Source organism: Ahaetulla prasina, chromosome 3 (genome assembly GCF_028640845.1).
Source record: "Ahaetulla prasina isolate Xishuangbanna chromosome 3, ASM2864084v1, whole genome shotgun sequence".
NCBI classification, from domain to species: domain Eukaryota; kingdom Metazoa; phylum Chordata; class Lepidosauria; order Squamata; family Colubridae; genus Ahaetulla; species Ahaetulla prasina.
Window position 1 is genome coordinate 5,232,220 of NC_080541.1, and position 17,260 is coordinate 5,249,479.

The 17,260-nt window shown below is 45.6% G+C and overlaps 1 protein-coding gene across 1 annotated transcript in view; it reads left to right on the forward strand.

Moving 5' to 3' along the window:
* TSNARE1 (t-SNARE domain containing 1) overlaps positions 1 to 17,260 on the forward strand; it is a 355,693-nt gene that overhangs the window by 146,949 nt on the left and 191,484 nt on the right. The window contains exons 7-8 of the mRNA XM_058177145.1: positions 12,334 to 12,408; positions 13,945 to 14,001. Of these exons, the coding sequence (XP_058033128.1) occupies positions 12,334 to 12,408; positions 13,945 to 14,001 (132 nt within the window). The remainder of the gene's footprint in view (positions 1 to 12,333; positions 12,409 to 13,944; positions 14,002 to 17,260) is intronic.

The window sequence follows — 17,260 nt, forward strand, 5'->3', positions numbered from 1 at the left end:
GGAGAAGGGCGGGATATAAATTCAAATAATAATAATAATAAAAAAGTCTGAGTCAACCTAGAGCCTGGTGAGATTCGAACTGCCAAGTCTGCAGGCAGCCAGCAGGCAGCAGAAGTAGCCTACAGTACTGCACTCTAACCACTGAACCACCGCAGCTCAAATAAGCAAGACATTGTCCTTTGGCATCTCTAGAATGCTTTTCTTTATTGTTATTGCTGTTGTTTAGTTGATAAGTTGTGTCTGACTCTTCACAATCCCATGGACCGTAGCATGCAAGGCCTCCATGTCCTCCACTATGTCCCAAGGGCTGCTCAAATTCATGTTCGTTACATCAATGACCCAATGAAGTCTAGAGAAACCTAGTGCTGACACATTGAAGTCTAGTCTAGTGACAAGAAGGATTAAGGGTGACAGGATAGCAGTCTTCCAATATCTCGGAGGCTGCCACAAAGAAGAAAGAGTCTGTTGTGCCTTGCCCGCCCCCCTGTCCGCAGCCGGGCCACTCTCATCTCCTGCTATCTCAGCCAGAGACTGATAATGAAGACGAATGGCCTGGCATGCCTCCAGCCCCGAGTCCTGGCACCATGCCCGGACAGACCGAGCAAGACAAATGGCCTGGCATGCCTCCAGCCCCCAGTCCTGGCACCATGCCCGGACAAACTGAGCAAATAAACCTCCCCACCACAGCGTGTGAGCATGATGAGCATGAAGCCAGTCACGAGCTAGAATTGCCGGCAGCTGGAGGGTGGGCAGATCCACGCTTCCGGAGAATGGAGAGGCGACGTCAGCAAAAGGAAGGGAGGGGCAGGCCTGGATAAGTGCTGAGTCATGGAGCCACACCCCATGGCCTATATAAAGGATCTGCTTTCTGGCATTCTTTTGAGTCAGGCAAAGTCTAATCTGGTTGCTGAAGTCACACCTTGGATTCCTGCCTGCCCTGAGAACTCTGACGGGAATTTGGCAAAGCTGCAGAGGCTTCGTGGCCACGCTTGATACAGACTTCCCAGACCTGGCCGTCAGAGGAGGAGTGGGACACGACAGAGTCATGCCATTCTCCAGAGCACCTGAAGGCAGGACAAGAAGCAATGGGTGGAAACTCATCAAGGAGAGAAGCAACTTAAAACTAAGGAGAAATTTCCTGACAGTTAGAAGAATTAATCAACAACCTGACTCCCTAAATTGTGGGTGTTCCATTACTGGAGGTTTTTAAGAGGAGACTGTACAGCCATTTGTCTGGCATGGTATAGGGTCTCCTACTTGAGCCGGAGGTTGGACTAGAAGACCTCCAAAGTCCCTTTCAATTCTGTTATTCTAGCACTATCTAACCATCTAGAAAGAGTGCAGAGAAGAGCAACAAAGATGATTAGGGGACTGGAGGCTAAAACATATGAAGAACGATTGCAGGAACTGGGTATGCCTAGTTTAATGGAAAGAAGGAGTAGGGGAGACATGATAGCAGTGTTCCGATATCTCAGGGGTTGCCCCAAAGAAGAGGGAGTCAAGCTATTCTCCAAAGCACCTGAGGCCGGGGTAAAATGCTACCAGTTTGGAGCGGTTCTCCCAAACTGTTAGTAATAAATGCTACCAGTTCGGGCAAACCGGTATTTCCGAAGATTAGCTGTGCCGCACGATTTATATTTGCTAGAAAGCAGGAATTGCAGACTCAGAAAAGGCTTCTTAATCCTCCTTTTTCAACGTTGTGAGGTAGCACACCGCACATGCGCGCATGAAGAAAACCGGTAGCGAAGCAAACCGGTAGCAGGCTTCAGATCATTTCACCCCTGACATGAGGGCAGGACAAGAAGCAATGGGTGGAAACTAATCAAGGAGAGAAGCAACTTGGAACTAAGGAGGAATTTTCCGACAGTTAGAAGAATTAACCAGTGGAACAGCTTGCCACCAGAAGTTGTGAATTCTCCAACACTGGAAGATTTTAAGAAGAGATTGAACAATCATTTGTCTGGAATGGGATAGGGTTTCCTGCCTAAGCAGGGGGTTGGACTAGAAGACCTCCAAGGTCCCTTTCAACTCTGTTACTCTATTCTATTGTTTCAATCCTGAGCAATAATCACTTTCCTGTTTTTTGGAAGGAATGTCTTCCGCTCAGACATTTTCTTGACTTTCACGTCTACCTTATAGCCTGTTTTTCTCCCGAACCCTGTCAGGACTCTGGTAAAGCTTCCCTGAACATAGTTTAAAGAAGTGATTTATCTAAATAAAAGATGTTGGGGCAAAAAGAAAAAAGAAAAAGAAAAAAGCTTGCAATGATCTTCAAAAATGTGTTAACAGAAATTATAGTTCAGAAGGTTTTGTCTCTTCCCGTGCAGACGCGGGGAGCTGTAAGTTCACCGAAGGGCCAAATGAAAGCAGGAGGAGAAATAAGACAAAAGGCTTCTTATTCATCTCAAAATCCTTTATCAAGATGCAAGAAATTGGCTTTTTATTATTATTATTATTTTGCTTATGTCCAGAGTCTTGTTCTGAGACAAATTGGGTCCACTGGGAGGCAAATGAAGACAACCGCCGTGTCCTGCTACAAAGGCGAGCCAGAAGTCGGAGAAAATAGAAATACAAATAAAGGAACTAAGATGCAACACCTCCTGAACCTGTAATGTTTTTTGCACTTTTGTCAGCATCGATGTGTGGCTGTGCGGTGTGGCTCAGGCTGTAAGAAGCCTGTTATTAAAACACAGCTGCCTGCAATTTCTGCAAGTTCAAGTCCCACCAGGTCCAAGGTTGACTCAGCCTTCCATCCTTTATAAGGTAGGTAAAATGAGGACCCAGATTGTTGAGGGCAATAAAAGTTGACTTTGTATATAGTATACAAAATGGATGAAGACTATTGCCTTACACAATGTAAGCCGCCCTGAGTCTTCAGAGAAGGGCGGGATATAAATGTAAAAAAAAACCAAAAAAAAAACACCAAAACTACAAGAGGAGAATTTGGACAGCAACCAACTTATTTTCTGCCACTGCTCCCGCCCTTACTAAATAATAAATAATAACAACTGAGATCATCAGTGGTTTCGGTGTGAAGTACCAGCTGTATGCGGATGACACCCAGCTGTACTTTTCCACGCCGGACCACCCCAACGAAGCTATCGAAGTGCTGTCCCGGTGTCTGGAGGCCGTACGGGTCTGGATGGGGAGAAACAGGCTCAAGCTCAATCCCGCCAAGACAGAGTGGCTGTGGATGCCGGCATCCCGGTACAGTCAGCTAAATCCGCGGCTGACCATCGGTGGCGAGTCATTGGCCCCGATGGAAAGGGTCCGCAACTTAGGCGTCCTCCTGGATGAACGGCTGTCTCTAGAAGATCATTTGACGGCCGTCTCCAGGAGAGCGTTCTACCAGGTTCGCCTGGTACGCCAGTGCGCCTTTCTGGACGGGATGCCCTATGCCGGTCACTCACGCACTTGTGACGTCTCGCCTGGATTACTGCAATGCTCTCTACATGGGGCTCCCCTTGAAGGGCATCCGGAGGCTACAGTTAGTCAGAATGCGGCTGCGTGGGTGATAGATGGAGCCCTCGTGGCTGTGATAACACCATCCTGCGCAGACTGCACTGGCTACCTGTGGCCTTCGGGTGCGCTTCAAGGTTTTGGTGACCACCTTTAAAGCGCTCCATGGCATTGGGCGGGTTATTTACGGGACCGCCTACTGCTACGAATACCTCTCACCGACCTGTGCGCTCTCACAGAGAGGGTCTCTCAGGGTGCCGTCAGCGAGGCAATGTCGTCTGGCGGCGCAGGAAGGGCCTTCTCTGTGGGGCTCCCACCCTCTGGAACGAACTACCCCCGGACTTCGTCAGCTTCGGACCTTGGACCTTCCCTTAAAACATACTTATTTAATTGTGCAGGACTGAGCTAGATTTTAAATTTATGGGTTTTAATTGGGTTTTATTTTTATATTTTAATTAACGGGCTTTTAGAATAAGTTTTTTAATTGCTTTTATATTGTATTTATGTGTTTTTAAGTGCCTGTGAACCGCCCTGAGTCCTTCGGGAGATAGGGCGGTATATAAATATAATTAAATAAATAAATAAATAAATAAACAGCTGTTGGTGGGGAAAATGGAAAAATGGTTTTTTCCCCCCCAAAATGAGGCACAGTTCCATCGTGAGGTTTTCTGGTGCTTTCCTTTTAATTTAATTTAAATAGTTGCAATGGATGGCTGTGAAGGTTGGACCGTAAGAAAGGCTGAGCGCCAAAGAATTGAGGCCTTTGAACTCTGGGGCTGGAGAAGACTCCTGAGAGTCCCTTGGACTGCAAGGCGAACAAACTGGTCAGTCCTAGAAGAGATCAACCCTGACTGCTCTTTAGAAGACCAGATCCTGAAGAGGAAACTCAAATACTTTGGCCAGCTAATGAGAAGAAAGGACTCACTGGAGAAGAGCCGAATGCTGGGAACGATGGAGGGCAAAAGAAGAAGGGGACAGCAGAGAACGAGGTGGCTGGATGGAGTCACTGAAGCAGTCAGCATGAGTTTAAATGGACTCCAGAGGATGGTAGAGGACAGGAAGGCCTGGAGGAATGTTGTCCATGGGGTCGCGATGGGTCGGACACGACTTCGCAACTAACAACAACTTTTAATTGTCTCCTCCTCCTTCCTCCTCCTCCTCCTCTCCTCTTTTTTCTCTTTCTCTTTCTTCCTGCTCCTCCTGCCCTGTTCCTTCTCCTTCCTCCTCCTTCTCTTCCTATCCTTGTCCTCCTGTTCATCTTCATCTGCATTCTCCTCCTTTTCCTCTCCTTCTCCTTCTCTTTCTTCCTCTTCTTTCCCATCTTCCTCTTCTTTCTCCTCTTCCTCACCTTCCATCTTCCTCCTCCTCCTCTTTTTCATATCCTCCTCCTCCTTCCTTCTCCTCCTCTTCTTCCTATCCTCCTCCTCCTTCCTTCTCCTCCTCTTCTTCCTATCCATCTCCATCTCCTTCCCCTTCATCTCCTCCTCCTATTCTTCTTCTCCTCCTCCCCCTTTTCTCCTCCTCCTTCTTTTTCTTTGTCCTCCTCCTGCTCCTCTTTGTCTTCTTCTTCCCCCTCCTCCTCCTTCCTCTCCTCCTCCTAGTCCTCGTCTTCCTCCCCTCTTCCTTTTCTCATTCTCCTTCCTCCTCCTCCTTCTTCTCCTTACCCCTTTTATAGCAACATTTTGAGACTGGATTTAAGCCATTACAACTAGCCCTTTCCGAGTTTGAAGGAAATAGAGCATTTCTTTATCAGCAATCCCCTTTGAGGGTTAAATCAAGATACACTAGTCCTTCGGCAAGATACAATACGAAAGTAGAACATAAATAATCAATATCCATGTTTTTTTTGTTTTTTTTATTTGCATTTATATCCCGCCCTTCTCCGAAGATTCAGGGTGGCTTACACTATGTTAGCAATAGTCTTCATTCTATTTGTATATTTATATACAAAGTCAACTTATTGCCCCCCAACAATCTGGGTCCTCATTTTACCTACCTTATAAAGGATGGAAGGCTGAGTCAACCTTGGGCCTAGTGGGGCTTGAACCTGCAGTAATTGCAGGCAGCTGCTGTTAATAACAGACTGCATTAGCAGTCTGAGCCACAGAGGCCCCTTAAAAACTAAGGGAGGTATTATGTATGGGACACAGTTCTGAGATTTTTTTGAATACATTCTTGACATTCAGAATAAACTATTGCGCATCTCAGATTTGATTGAACAATGAATGAAATAGTTTTGAGGACATAATAAAGGATGTTTGAAATGATACCATTACACTTTGGGGACTTAAATTCGTAGCCCTTTCTCTGGGGTACTAATTGTCATTTTCTGCTTTGTTTTGCTTTTCTGTTTCAATTAAAGCACAAATTTATTATTGTTTAAAAAGTCAAAGCAGGTCAAAGGAGGCTAAAGTTAGTTAAACGTGGCCCAGCTTCAGAGCTGCATTATAAATGCATTACGATATCAAAGCTTGTAAAGATTCTGCGATTGGAATGATAACATGAATGCAGATAGACTGAACTGTCCTTATCAGCTGCCTGAGATATATTTAGCATTTCGTGGCCTTTTACAGTCTTCCTAATCTAATATTTACACCACGGTGCATATCTCATGTTTGACGGATACTTATAGGCAGAAAACCTGAGAGTTTCCACTCACCCATCGTAAAATATTCTAGTGTCAAACCTCTTTATCAATGTATACTTTCCGGAGATGGATTTACATAAGTAAAATATTCTCCTATCAAATCTTCCATCAATGTAAATTTTCTCGAGATGGATTTATAGAGATATAAACCCTACTTCCAGTGATTGAACTATTTCGGGAATATCTTATTTAAAACGTCTCGCCTTTCGCTTTTCAAGCTGCTGGAGCGTTAGCGGGAAGGACCATGGGCAAGGGAGGGGAAAGTTGGAGAGATGGCACGGCGATTATTAGAACACCAGAACACAGAAAAATAGAGTTAGAAGGGTTCTTGGAGGTCTCCTAGTCCGAGCCCCTGCTCAAGTAGGAGACCTTATACCAGTGATGGCTAACCTTTTTGCCATTGCGTGCCAGGAGTGTATGTTTGTGCGTGTGCCCGCTCCCATAATTCTATGCTCCCCGTCCCCATGCATGCATATGCCCCCCCCCCCCCCGCTCCTGGCACGTGATGGCCTGGTAGGCCCGTTGTTGTGTCTGCGCCCCCCGAGCCGGGCCTCCTGCCAGAAAGTGACTTGGAAAGTGAGGGGGAAGGGCCACCAGAACTTGCCTCGGGAGCACCGGCTTCCCTGGCTCAGCTCCAAGAGTCAGAGGCAGGCCAGGTGGAGGAGATAACGAGGCCTCCGTCCCCTGATTCTTCCCCCCCCAGGCCACGCCTCCAGACCTGGCTGATGGCAATCAGGCCTGGCTGGACCCTAGGTTTCGTAGGCAGGAGAGGAGGGGTGGGTCAGGCCTAGGAAGTGCTGAGTCATGGAGCCACACCCCACAGGATATAAAAGGCAGCGAGAGCTGCTGTGTCTCTTCGTAACAGGTAAATCCACTGATTAACTAAGAGCTGAAGTTTGTTCCTGGGTGACTCACCAGCGTCGTGGATGATAACAGAGGCACTTGGCAGACGCTGGCTATTCTGCTGCCAGAGCTGATAATGCCGGCTAATTAAGCCATTACTCGGACGGAGGCGAAGGAGGACAGAACACCCATTTTTCTCTCTCACCAGGCTCCAGAGCCTTTCTAGGAGTCTGGGGAGGGCGAAAATGGCCTTCCTCATCCTTGGAGGCTGGAAATGGCACGTTTGCCAACTTCTGGTTTCACCTGAGCTCGCATGCCCACCAATATGGTTATGCGTACCACCTGTGGCACACGTGCCATAGGTTTGCCAGCACGGCCTTATACCATTTTAGACAAATGGTTGTCCAGTCTCTTTTTGAAAGCTTTCAGTGATGGAGCACCCACAACTTTTGAAGGCAAGTTGTTCTATTGCTTGATTGCTCTCACCGTTAGGAAATTTATTCTTAATTCTAAATTGCTTCTCTCCTTGGATAGTATCTATCTATTCTTTCTTTCTTGCCTTTTGGTGCTTTGGCAAATAATTTGACCTCCTTCTCTTTGTAGGAGCCACTCAAATATTGGAACACTGCTATCGTGACTCCCCTAATCCTTCTTTTCTTTAGACTAGACATACCCAATTTCTGTAATCATTCTTCCAGCTCCCTATTTATTTTTGTTGCTTTTCCCTACACTCTTTCCAGAGTCTCAACATCAGTTTTGTATTGTGATGAACAGAACTGGATGTAGTATTCCAGGTGTGGTCTTACTAACAATGCCAGGGTTCCCACGGATACCCTAATTAAATCATGACTCTTGAGCCAAGCTTCAAAAGAAATCCAGTTATTTATTAGGAGAGTCATATCGGCACTTTTCCAAGTGAAACCAGCTCTTACCCTACATAATTTATGCTCCAATTAGGATCCTGTTTCCATCCTCACCCCCAGGGTGTGTCATCAATCACATTCACCCCCAGAGCAATTTCACAGGTTGTGGAGGTCACTCCCCTCTGGCTGCTGTGGGCAACCCTGGGAGACAGCCTTGAGAGAGATATGTCTGGAATGTCTTTGGCTGCTCTGCCATTTCGCTGGTTTCCCATCCCCCCCCGGCCTATGGCAACTCGAGAGCAGGCCAGGGATACTTTGCGAGTTGACATACGATTTGTAAAGCCATACTAGAACATCATGTGATCTTGATTCGATCCCTCTATTAATACAGCCTGAGATTGCATTGGCTTTTTTTTGGGTTTACAATAGCCTTTGTCATGTTAATGTCGGTTAGTTTGTAGTGACAATATTGCTTATTTCATTGCTGACTGTTGTTCTCCTGAACTCTGTAGGAATGACTCAGAGGGAATATGGGTGAAAGGTTGGGACCGAGAATAAGGTTGCTTACAGCCGCAATGGAGTGAATGCGAATCCTGTTTAAAGCTCTGGTTCTCAACTTGCAAATTCAGAAGGATATCTTTATTAACCGATCTCACAAATGAAGGAGGATAATGCTGTGGCATTTAAAAGTCTTATCAAATCCACCCATCCATCCATCAGAATAGAGCTGGAAGGGACACTGGAGGTCTTCTAGTCCAGCTCCCTGCTCAAGCAGGAGACCCTATACCCGTGATGGCAAAGCTACGACACGCGTGCCCAAAGTGGCATGTGGAGCCATGTCACCCGGCACGCGCAGCATCGCCTGTTCCTCTTCCGGGTTTCTGCGTGAAAATCAGCTGGCCCTTTTGCAGGCGGCAGTGCCGAAAACTGGAAGAACTGGTCTTCCGTTTTCCTGCGTGAGCATGCGCACTGGCCAGCTGATCGTCATGTGTGCATGCACACTGGAAACCTGGAATAGTAGCTGGCTGAAACCGGAAATTCAATAGCTGAAACCGGAAGATCATTTTTAGGCACGCGCATGCACCCTGGGCAGTTTCTCTTCCGGTTTGCGACCCTGGAGCACCCACAACCTCTGGAGGCAGGTTTTATCACTTTTTCATTGTCTTCACTGTTAGGAAGTTTCTCTTAAATTCCAGGTTGCTTCTCTCCTTGATTAGTTTTCATCCATGGTTTCTTTTTCCTGCCTTCTGGTGCTTTGGAGAATAGGTTGACCCCGCCTCTTTTTTGTGGCAGCCCCTCAAATACTGGAAGACTGCTGTCATGTCACCCCTAGTCCTATCAAATTGATGAGAACTTCTTCAATAAACCAATTGGCTAAGAGACACGTTTGGGTAGAATAGAATAGAATAGAATAGAATAGAATAGAATAGAATAGAATAGAATAGAATAGAATTTTATTGGCCAAGTGTGATTGGACACACAAGGAATTTGTCTTGGTGCATCTGCTCTCAGTGTACATAAAAGAAAAGATACGTTCATCAAGGTACAACATTTACAACACAAATGATGGTCAATAAATCAATATAAATCATAAGTATTGCCAGCAACAAGTTATAGTCATACAGTCATAAGTGGAAAGAGATTGGTGATGGGAACTATGAGAAGATTAATAGTAATGCAGATTCAGTAAATAGTTTGACAGTGTTGAGGGAATTATTTGTTTAGCAGAGTGATGGCCTTCGGGAAAAAACTGTTCTTGTGTCTAGTTGTTCTGGTGTGCAGTGCTCTATAGCGTCGTTTTGAGGGTAGGAGTTGAAACAGTTTATGTCCAGGTTGCGAGGGGTCTGTAAATATTTTCACGGCCCTCTTCTTGATTCGTGCAGTATACAGGTCCTCAATGGAAGGCAGGTTGGTAGCAATTATTTTTAGGGTAGCAATTATTTTTAGGGTAGGCTTGCTTATTGTGAACCTGGGGCTCCTAAATCCAGAGGTCCCAACAAGAATGTCTAAAACGATGCCTTGAAAACCTTGTAGCTACAAAAACACTTTGAACGGTTCCACTTCAAGGGCAAAACTATGGTTTGGAGGTCTGAAAAGAGACCGTTTTGCGCGGTGTGGAAATGATTCAAATAAGCTTTGTTTTGACCGTTTCCCAAAGTGCTTGAGTGGGCCCATTTTGTGCTCAGGTCAACAGATTTGCCCGCACAACAAGGCGTTTGACAGCATTAGCGTGAGCCGTGACTTTTAGCATGAAGAATATTTCAGGATAAAATGTTTTATGCACTTTGTTTCTAAGCTTGTCCAACCTGCAGGTTGTTAGACGATACCTAAATGTCTTCGCTAGGTGGGAGGGTTAACGGCCAGAAGTTATGGGGCGGGGAGGGGGGGTGTTGAAGAAAAACTGAGAAGCTGAGATTGATGACCTCTGCGGTTTAATAGGGCTAATGTAGAAATTTGAAACGTATCCCTGTGCTTCAATTCAGTGCTAAAATGACCTACTCCCAAGGAATCATGCCAAAAGAATCATTACCAAACTCTATTATAGATTGAATTTATAATTCGTTGGCCTGATTTGCCAACTGCCCCATCTTCTTGGAATTGGATCCTTATTTCTGCCCTCATCTTTTATACATTTATTTATTCTACGTATTAAGGAAATTTATATGGTTTCCGAACTTGCTTGCGGTGACTCCAGGCAGCTTACCAAGATTAAAAAACCCGGTACAAAGATCAATAACCTTCCCACCTCCTCCTGATGGTAACAACTAGACCACTTTCTTGTAGGCGCCATCCTCCTCTGGGGTCTTCAGGGCTTTGTGAAAGAGTTCAAAGTGGGGGGCAGTCTTATCTCTGTAGGAATGATGTGGTGGGAGGGAGCCACCACAGAGAAGGCCCTTCTTCTAGGTCCCATCAGATGGACCTCCTTAAGAAAGGGGACCCATAACACCTCCTGCCTCTCTTCTCTTATAAAATATGTGGCAGTTAAGAAGCAAAAAGAAAATCGTTTTCCAAAACTGATACCAGCTTCAGTGTAAATGAAACTCTCCATTGGTTTTGAGAAGGGACTTGCCATGCCTTCGATCATCTGGCAACAGCTTGTCCAATAATTCTGGGTATTGGGTCTGAGATCACCATTCAGGCAATTTCATTGACAGCCCTGCGTCATGACACATGTCTGGTTGGGATACACTAAGATGCCTTTGAGGGTTTCTTGGGCGAAGAAAGGAACGGAATGTGCCTCTCTAATCTTTCCACTATATTGCAAGCAGAATACGCAATACAGGGTCTGAAATCTTAATCAGATCTTATTCACGAATAATGAGCATTTGTTTGATGAGAGCGCGGATAAGGGAAGAGTTTGGCCCAGGAGGGCCTTCGCGATGCTTCATAAACATCTGTCAAATGGAAATCAATTTCAAAACAAACCTGTCTGCAAAAACAAAACCACTAAAGCACATTGAGATGTTTGATCGTTGCATTATCCCAAAAGATTTTCGTAGCAAAATTATTTTGTAGTATATCATCAGTTCTGTTTTTGACAAACTGTCCTTATCCTTATCAGCTTTGTCCTTCTTGGTTTAGATTTAAACTTATTGGCCTAAGGTGTTCTGTCCCACCCCCCTCGCCTCCATCCGAGCGATGGCTTAATTAGCCGGCACTATCAGCTCTGGCAGCAGAATAGCGAGCGTCTGCCAAGTTTCTCTGTTATCTCCCTCGATGCCGATGAGTCACCCAGGAACAAACAGTACTTCAGCTCTTAGTTAATCAGTTGATTTGCCTGCTACGAAGAGGCACAGCAGTTCTTGCTGCCTTTATATCCTGTGGGGTGTGTCTCCCTGACTCAGCACTTCCTAGGCCTGCCCCATCCCTGCTTCTGTTGTTCCCTCCTTTCCTGCCTACGAAACCTAGGGTCCAGCCAGGCCTGATTGCCATCAGCTGGGTCTGGAGGCGTGGCCTGGGGGGGAAAGAGTCAGGGGACCTCATTATCTCTTCCACTTGGCTTGCCTGTGGCTCCTGGAGCTGAGCCAGGGAAGCCGGTGCTCCCGAGGTAAGTCCTGACGGCCCTTCCCCCTCACTTTCCAAGTCACTTTTTGGCAGGAAGCCCGGCTCGGGGGGCGCAGACACAACATAAGGTTAACATGGTTCACCTGACTGGATGGAGGGGAATAAAAGTTTTTATCCTCCTTGCAGACAGCTGGTCACTTGCATCCTTTTTGAGAGATTCGTTGAGGCCACTTGGAGGTGTAACTGCATTGTGTGGCCATCTGTGTCCTCGTGGCCTCAACGACTCTCTCTGAAACGATGCAAATGACCAGCTTCTCTGCAAGGAGGATCAATCCTTCCATTCCACACCATCCAGTCGGAGCAGAAGAAGCTTCTCGGATGAGAACCGAAATGTCTTCAAAGAAAAAACAAGAAACTCCAGTTCTCTCTTGAAAAAAGTACTTTTGGGACTCTGTCTGAATCATTGAGGTGCTGACTGTATTCGTTCATCTCTCGTTCTCTCTTTCTCTCTCATAGCAAGAACGACTCCAGCTCGACCGGCTGAAGAATCAACTTTCTGATGCCATTCAACGATATGGAACGATACAGAAGGTAAGAGAGGCAGGGAAGGACTCTGGAATTGAGAGAAGTCATTGCCTCTTTCTTTCTTTCTTTCTTTCTTTCTTTCTTTCTTTCTTTCTTTCTTTCTTTCTTTCTTCTCTCTCTCTTTCTCTCTCTCTCTTTCTCCCTCTCCTTCCTTTCCTTCTTTCCTTCCTTCCTTCCTTCCTTCTCTCTCTCTTTTTTATTTCAGTTATACTATTTCAAAACTGGAAATGCTGCATTGTACAGTTAGAGGCCAGCTTCAAAATATCTTCCTCCTGTTCATTGCTGGTTTAATTTAATTTTTTTTATTTCATTTCCTTCCTTCCTTCCTTCCTTCCTTCCTTCCTTCCTTCCTTCCTTCCTTCCTTCTCTTCCTCCTTCCCTTTCTTTCTTTCCTTCTTTCTTTCTTTCTTTCTTTCTTTCTTCCTTCCTTCCTTCCTTCCTTCCTCGCTCCCCTTTCTTTCTTCCTTCCTTCCTTCTTTCTTTCTTTCTCCTCCTTCTTTCTTCTTCCTCCTCCTCCTCCTCTCTCTTTCTTTCTTCCTTCAGTATTCTTCCTTCCTTCCTCGCTCCCTTCCTCTTTCTTTCTTTCTTTCTTTCTTTCTTTCTTTCTTTCTTTCTCTCTTTCTTTCTTTCTTTTTCTATCCCTCCCTCCCTCCCTTTTTTCTTTCTTCTTCCTCCCTTGCTCCTTCCTTCCTTCCTTCCTTCCTTCCTTCCTTCCTTCCTTCCTTCCTTCCTTCCTTCCTTCCTTCCTCGCTCCCTACTTCTCTTTCCTTCTTTCGTGCTTGCTGGCTTTCTCTTCCATTCCAAGAGACAGTTCAGACTGTCCCAGGCATGTGACAGCCCAATTTCAACCAGCAAAAACAACTTTTTTGTTCCACGCATGCTGTTTCTACAGCAACCCCTGTGATTTCCCATCCTTATACTTGCGATCTGTTTCAACCCGTCCAAAGGATCCTTTGTGAATGGTGTGGTGATGTCAGGGGCTGGGATGGAGTGTGCAAATTGGCACTTTCTCACCCTTAACGGCTGTCAGCTGTTTTTTTCAGTGCTGAATTTGATCTGGAAACCAGGTTTTTTGAAATCGAAATGTCCACAGCTTTCTTAAATGCCTATCCTTTCAAAGCTATCCCATCATCTGATTTGCTCCCCCCTCATTTTGCTCCCCAAAATGAGTCATCCTCCTCTTTTAACGACCCCATAATCCCTTGCGGGGTGGAGTCTGGGCAACTGAATGGAGATAGCAGAGTGTCTGAATGGCCGGATGCCTTTCCTGTTGCCAGTGCGGAGTTTTGTTCAACTAATATATTCTCATTGTGCCCAGAGAGAGAAACATCTGCCTCTACCTAGGATGGAACTCATATCCTCCTGATTGTCAGGCAAGAGCTCCAACTCTAGGTCACCGCACTACTCCAAGGAGCAAAATGAGTATTGTAAACTAACGCTAAGGCATCCCCATGCTATCCTGATTAATGATAGTGTTGCTGCTGTTGTGTTCCTATTATTATTCCTATACCGTTGACATTATTGTTATTTCTCGATTGGCAGAAAATTGCAGAGAAGTCCAAGGCTCTGTTCCCAGTAGGTCAGAGGAGTAAAAAGCAGGTAAGCCTAGTTTTATTCAAGGGGAACGATTTTTTTCAAGCTTTGGGGTCAAACCATGAATTTCCTTCTCGATTCTGTTCTACAAAGTTTTCTGTGATTCAAAATGTTTGGGTTTCTTTTGTTCTTTCGTCCCTCTGAAGGGATTCATCAACCTTTACTCATAATTCTCCCCAGATCAGTGCCTGAAATATTAGAGATTCTAAATCTTCATATGATACTAAATAAACTGGAGATACATTAGTAGAACAGAAGCATTTGCGTGCTTTCGAACTGCTAAGTGGGCAGGAGCTGGGACAAGGAGCGGGAACTCACCCCGTCTCATGGCTGGGTCTCAAACACAGATTGACAGCTTTCCTGCTTACAAGCTCAAAGTCTTTAACGGCTGAACCATTGTGCAACTGGATATTAGTTAGAAGCATTCTATTCTGTTCTGTTCTGTTTTGTTCTGTTCCATTCCGTTACGTTCCACTCTCCTCTATTATTCTGTTCTACATTGTGGTATGTTGTTCTGTTCTGTTCTACATTCTGTTTTGTTTTGTTCTGTTCTGTTTTGTTCCACTCCACTCTACTCAATCATTCTATTATGTTCTTTTCTGTTCTATGTTGTAGTCTCTTTTGTTCTGTTCTGTTCTGTTCTGTTCTGTTCTGTTCCTCTACTCTACTCTACTCTACTCTACTCTACTCTACTCTACTCTACTCTACTCTACTCTACTCTACTCTACTCTACTCTGTTACAGTTATTACTCTACCCTACCCTACCCTACCCTACTCTGTTCTGTTCTGTTCTGTTCTGTTCTATTCTATTCTATTCTTCTCGGACTTCTATGGCTATCTTTTTCATGAGATGACTAGATTTCCTTATAAAAATCCATTAAAAAGCATAGTTTATAGTTTTAGCCCTGTTTTACAACATTTTTGTCATGGCTGTCACGGTAGTTTTTATGTGAATCATGTGGTCTTTAAGCAAATCTTGCTTCCCCCGTTGACTTTGCTTGTGGGGAGCTGGGTGGGAAACTCACAAATGGTGATCGCCTGACCTTGGATCAGAGTAACTGTCATGGCAAGGTGTCCAAATTTTGATAATGTGGTCATGGGGATGCAATATGTATCATGTAGGACAGCGTTCCTACCCGAAGAGTCTTCGAAGAAAATCCGAAAGTCCAGTTGCCTCTTGAAAAAGCACCTTTGGGATTAGTTGGTTCATCTTTTGGGACCCAAGAGAAGACAGCAAGCCATAAGACAGGGGTCTCCAACCTTGGTCCCTTTAAGATTTGTGGACTTCAACTCCCAGAGCAAAGCTGGCTGAGGGACTCTGGGAGTTGAAGTCCACAAGTCTTAAAGGGACCAAGGTTGGAGACCCCTGCCATAAGAGACAGGCAAGGAGACCATGGAGTTCCTCATCATCTAGATCACGGTTGGGAAAAGACAGTCCTTCAAATAACCTGGTGTCAGGCCATGTAGGGGTTTAAAGTCTATGGAGATTCTCCATCATCCAGGTCATGGTTGTCCCAAAGGTGCTTTTTCAAGAGGCATCTGGACTTTCGGGTTTTGCTTTGAAAATGTTTCACTTCTTATCCAAGAAGCTTCTTCAGCTCTGACTGGTTGGTGAGGGATTTATTTTATATTCCTTGCAGACAGAGCTGGTCATTTGCATTCTTTTAGAGCGTCATTGAGGCCGCTTGGAGGTTGATCTGTGTCCTCAGGGTCACTTGAGTAACGCAAATGTGTGTGGAGCCTTCTTGGAATTACTGAAAAGACTGTTGTGCCCTGTTTCCCCGAAAATAAGACATCCCCGGATAATAAACCCAATCGGGCTTTTGAGCGCATGCATTAAAATAACACACACCCCCCCACGAAAATAAGCCCTCCCCAAAAAAAATATTTAAACACAGAGCTGGAAATCAGGTAAGATGGCAAGAGGAGCCCCCTGTTGCTCCACGCACCCCAAAATAATAAAACCTCCCCCAAAATAAGGTCAAGCATTTATTTTGGGGCCGGGATAGCTCAGGCTGTTAGAAGCCTGTTATTAGAACACAGCAGCCTGCAATTACTGCAGGTTCAAGCCCGGCCCAAGGTTGACTCAGCCTTCCATCCTTTATAAGGTAGGTAAAATGAGGACCCAGATTGTTGGGGGGGCAATAAGTTGACTTTGTAAAAAATATACAAATAGAATGAGACTATTGCCTTATACACTGTAAGCCGCCCTGAGTCTTCAGAGAAGGGCGGGATATAAATGTAAACAAACAAACAAAAAAAATAAGACAGGGTCTTATTTTCGGGAAAACATGGTAGTGACACCAATTTACACCGCTCAGGTGAGCCTGATGGCACAGATAAACCTCCAAGGGGCCTCAACGACTCTCTAAATGAATGCAAATAACCCGCTGTTTGCAAGGAGTATAAATCCTTCCATTCCCGACCTTCCAGTCAGAGCTGAAGAAGCTTCTTGGATGAGAAGCAAAACATCTTCAAAAGAAAAAACAAACAAACAAACAAGGAAGTCCAATTGCCTCCCGAAAAAGCACCTTTGGGACAACCATGACCTGGATGATGGAGAGTCTCCATAGTCATCGACCAGTGGGGTTGAAAATATGAAAAATGTGCTTCCTACTCATAAAGGAGATTCAACGGGTACAAAATGTGGCCACATGGGCCTTTTGAGAGCCATTTTGATGTTGTGGCTAAGGCACCAAGCTAGACATTGGGGGACAGTGGAGTTCGAGTCCTGCCTTAGGCAAGACAGCTGGCTGGGGGACTTTGGACGGAGCAAAGGGCAAGCTCTGCCTTTTTTATCTTCTGATGGGTTTTCTTCCCATCATGGATGGTGTCGTGTCCCACTCCTCCGCTGACGGCTGGGTCCGGGAAATCCGAATCAGGCTTGCCTCTGCAGCTCTGCCCAAAGTCCTAGCAAAGTCCTCAGAGCAGGCAGGAGACCAGTAAGTAACTTCAGCAAGATCAGTTTGACTTTTGCCTGACTCAGAGACTGCCAGAAAGTAGCTCCTTTATATAGGCCATGGGGTGTGGCTCCATGACTCAGCACTCATTAAGGCCTGCCCCTCCCTTCCCTCTGTTGCCTCCGCCTCTCCAATCTTCTGATGCGAGGGTCACTCCAATCAGCTGTTGGTAATAAACCCTCCTCAGGCTCACCTGCTGTGGAGGAGGGGGAGGGGTCTAGCTGCTCCGTTTGCCTGGGCATGGAGTCAGGGCTGGGGCAGGGAGATTCTCCTTCTGCAGTTTGTGTGGGCATGGAGCCAGGACT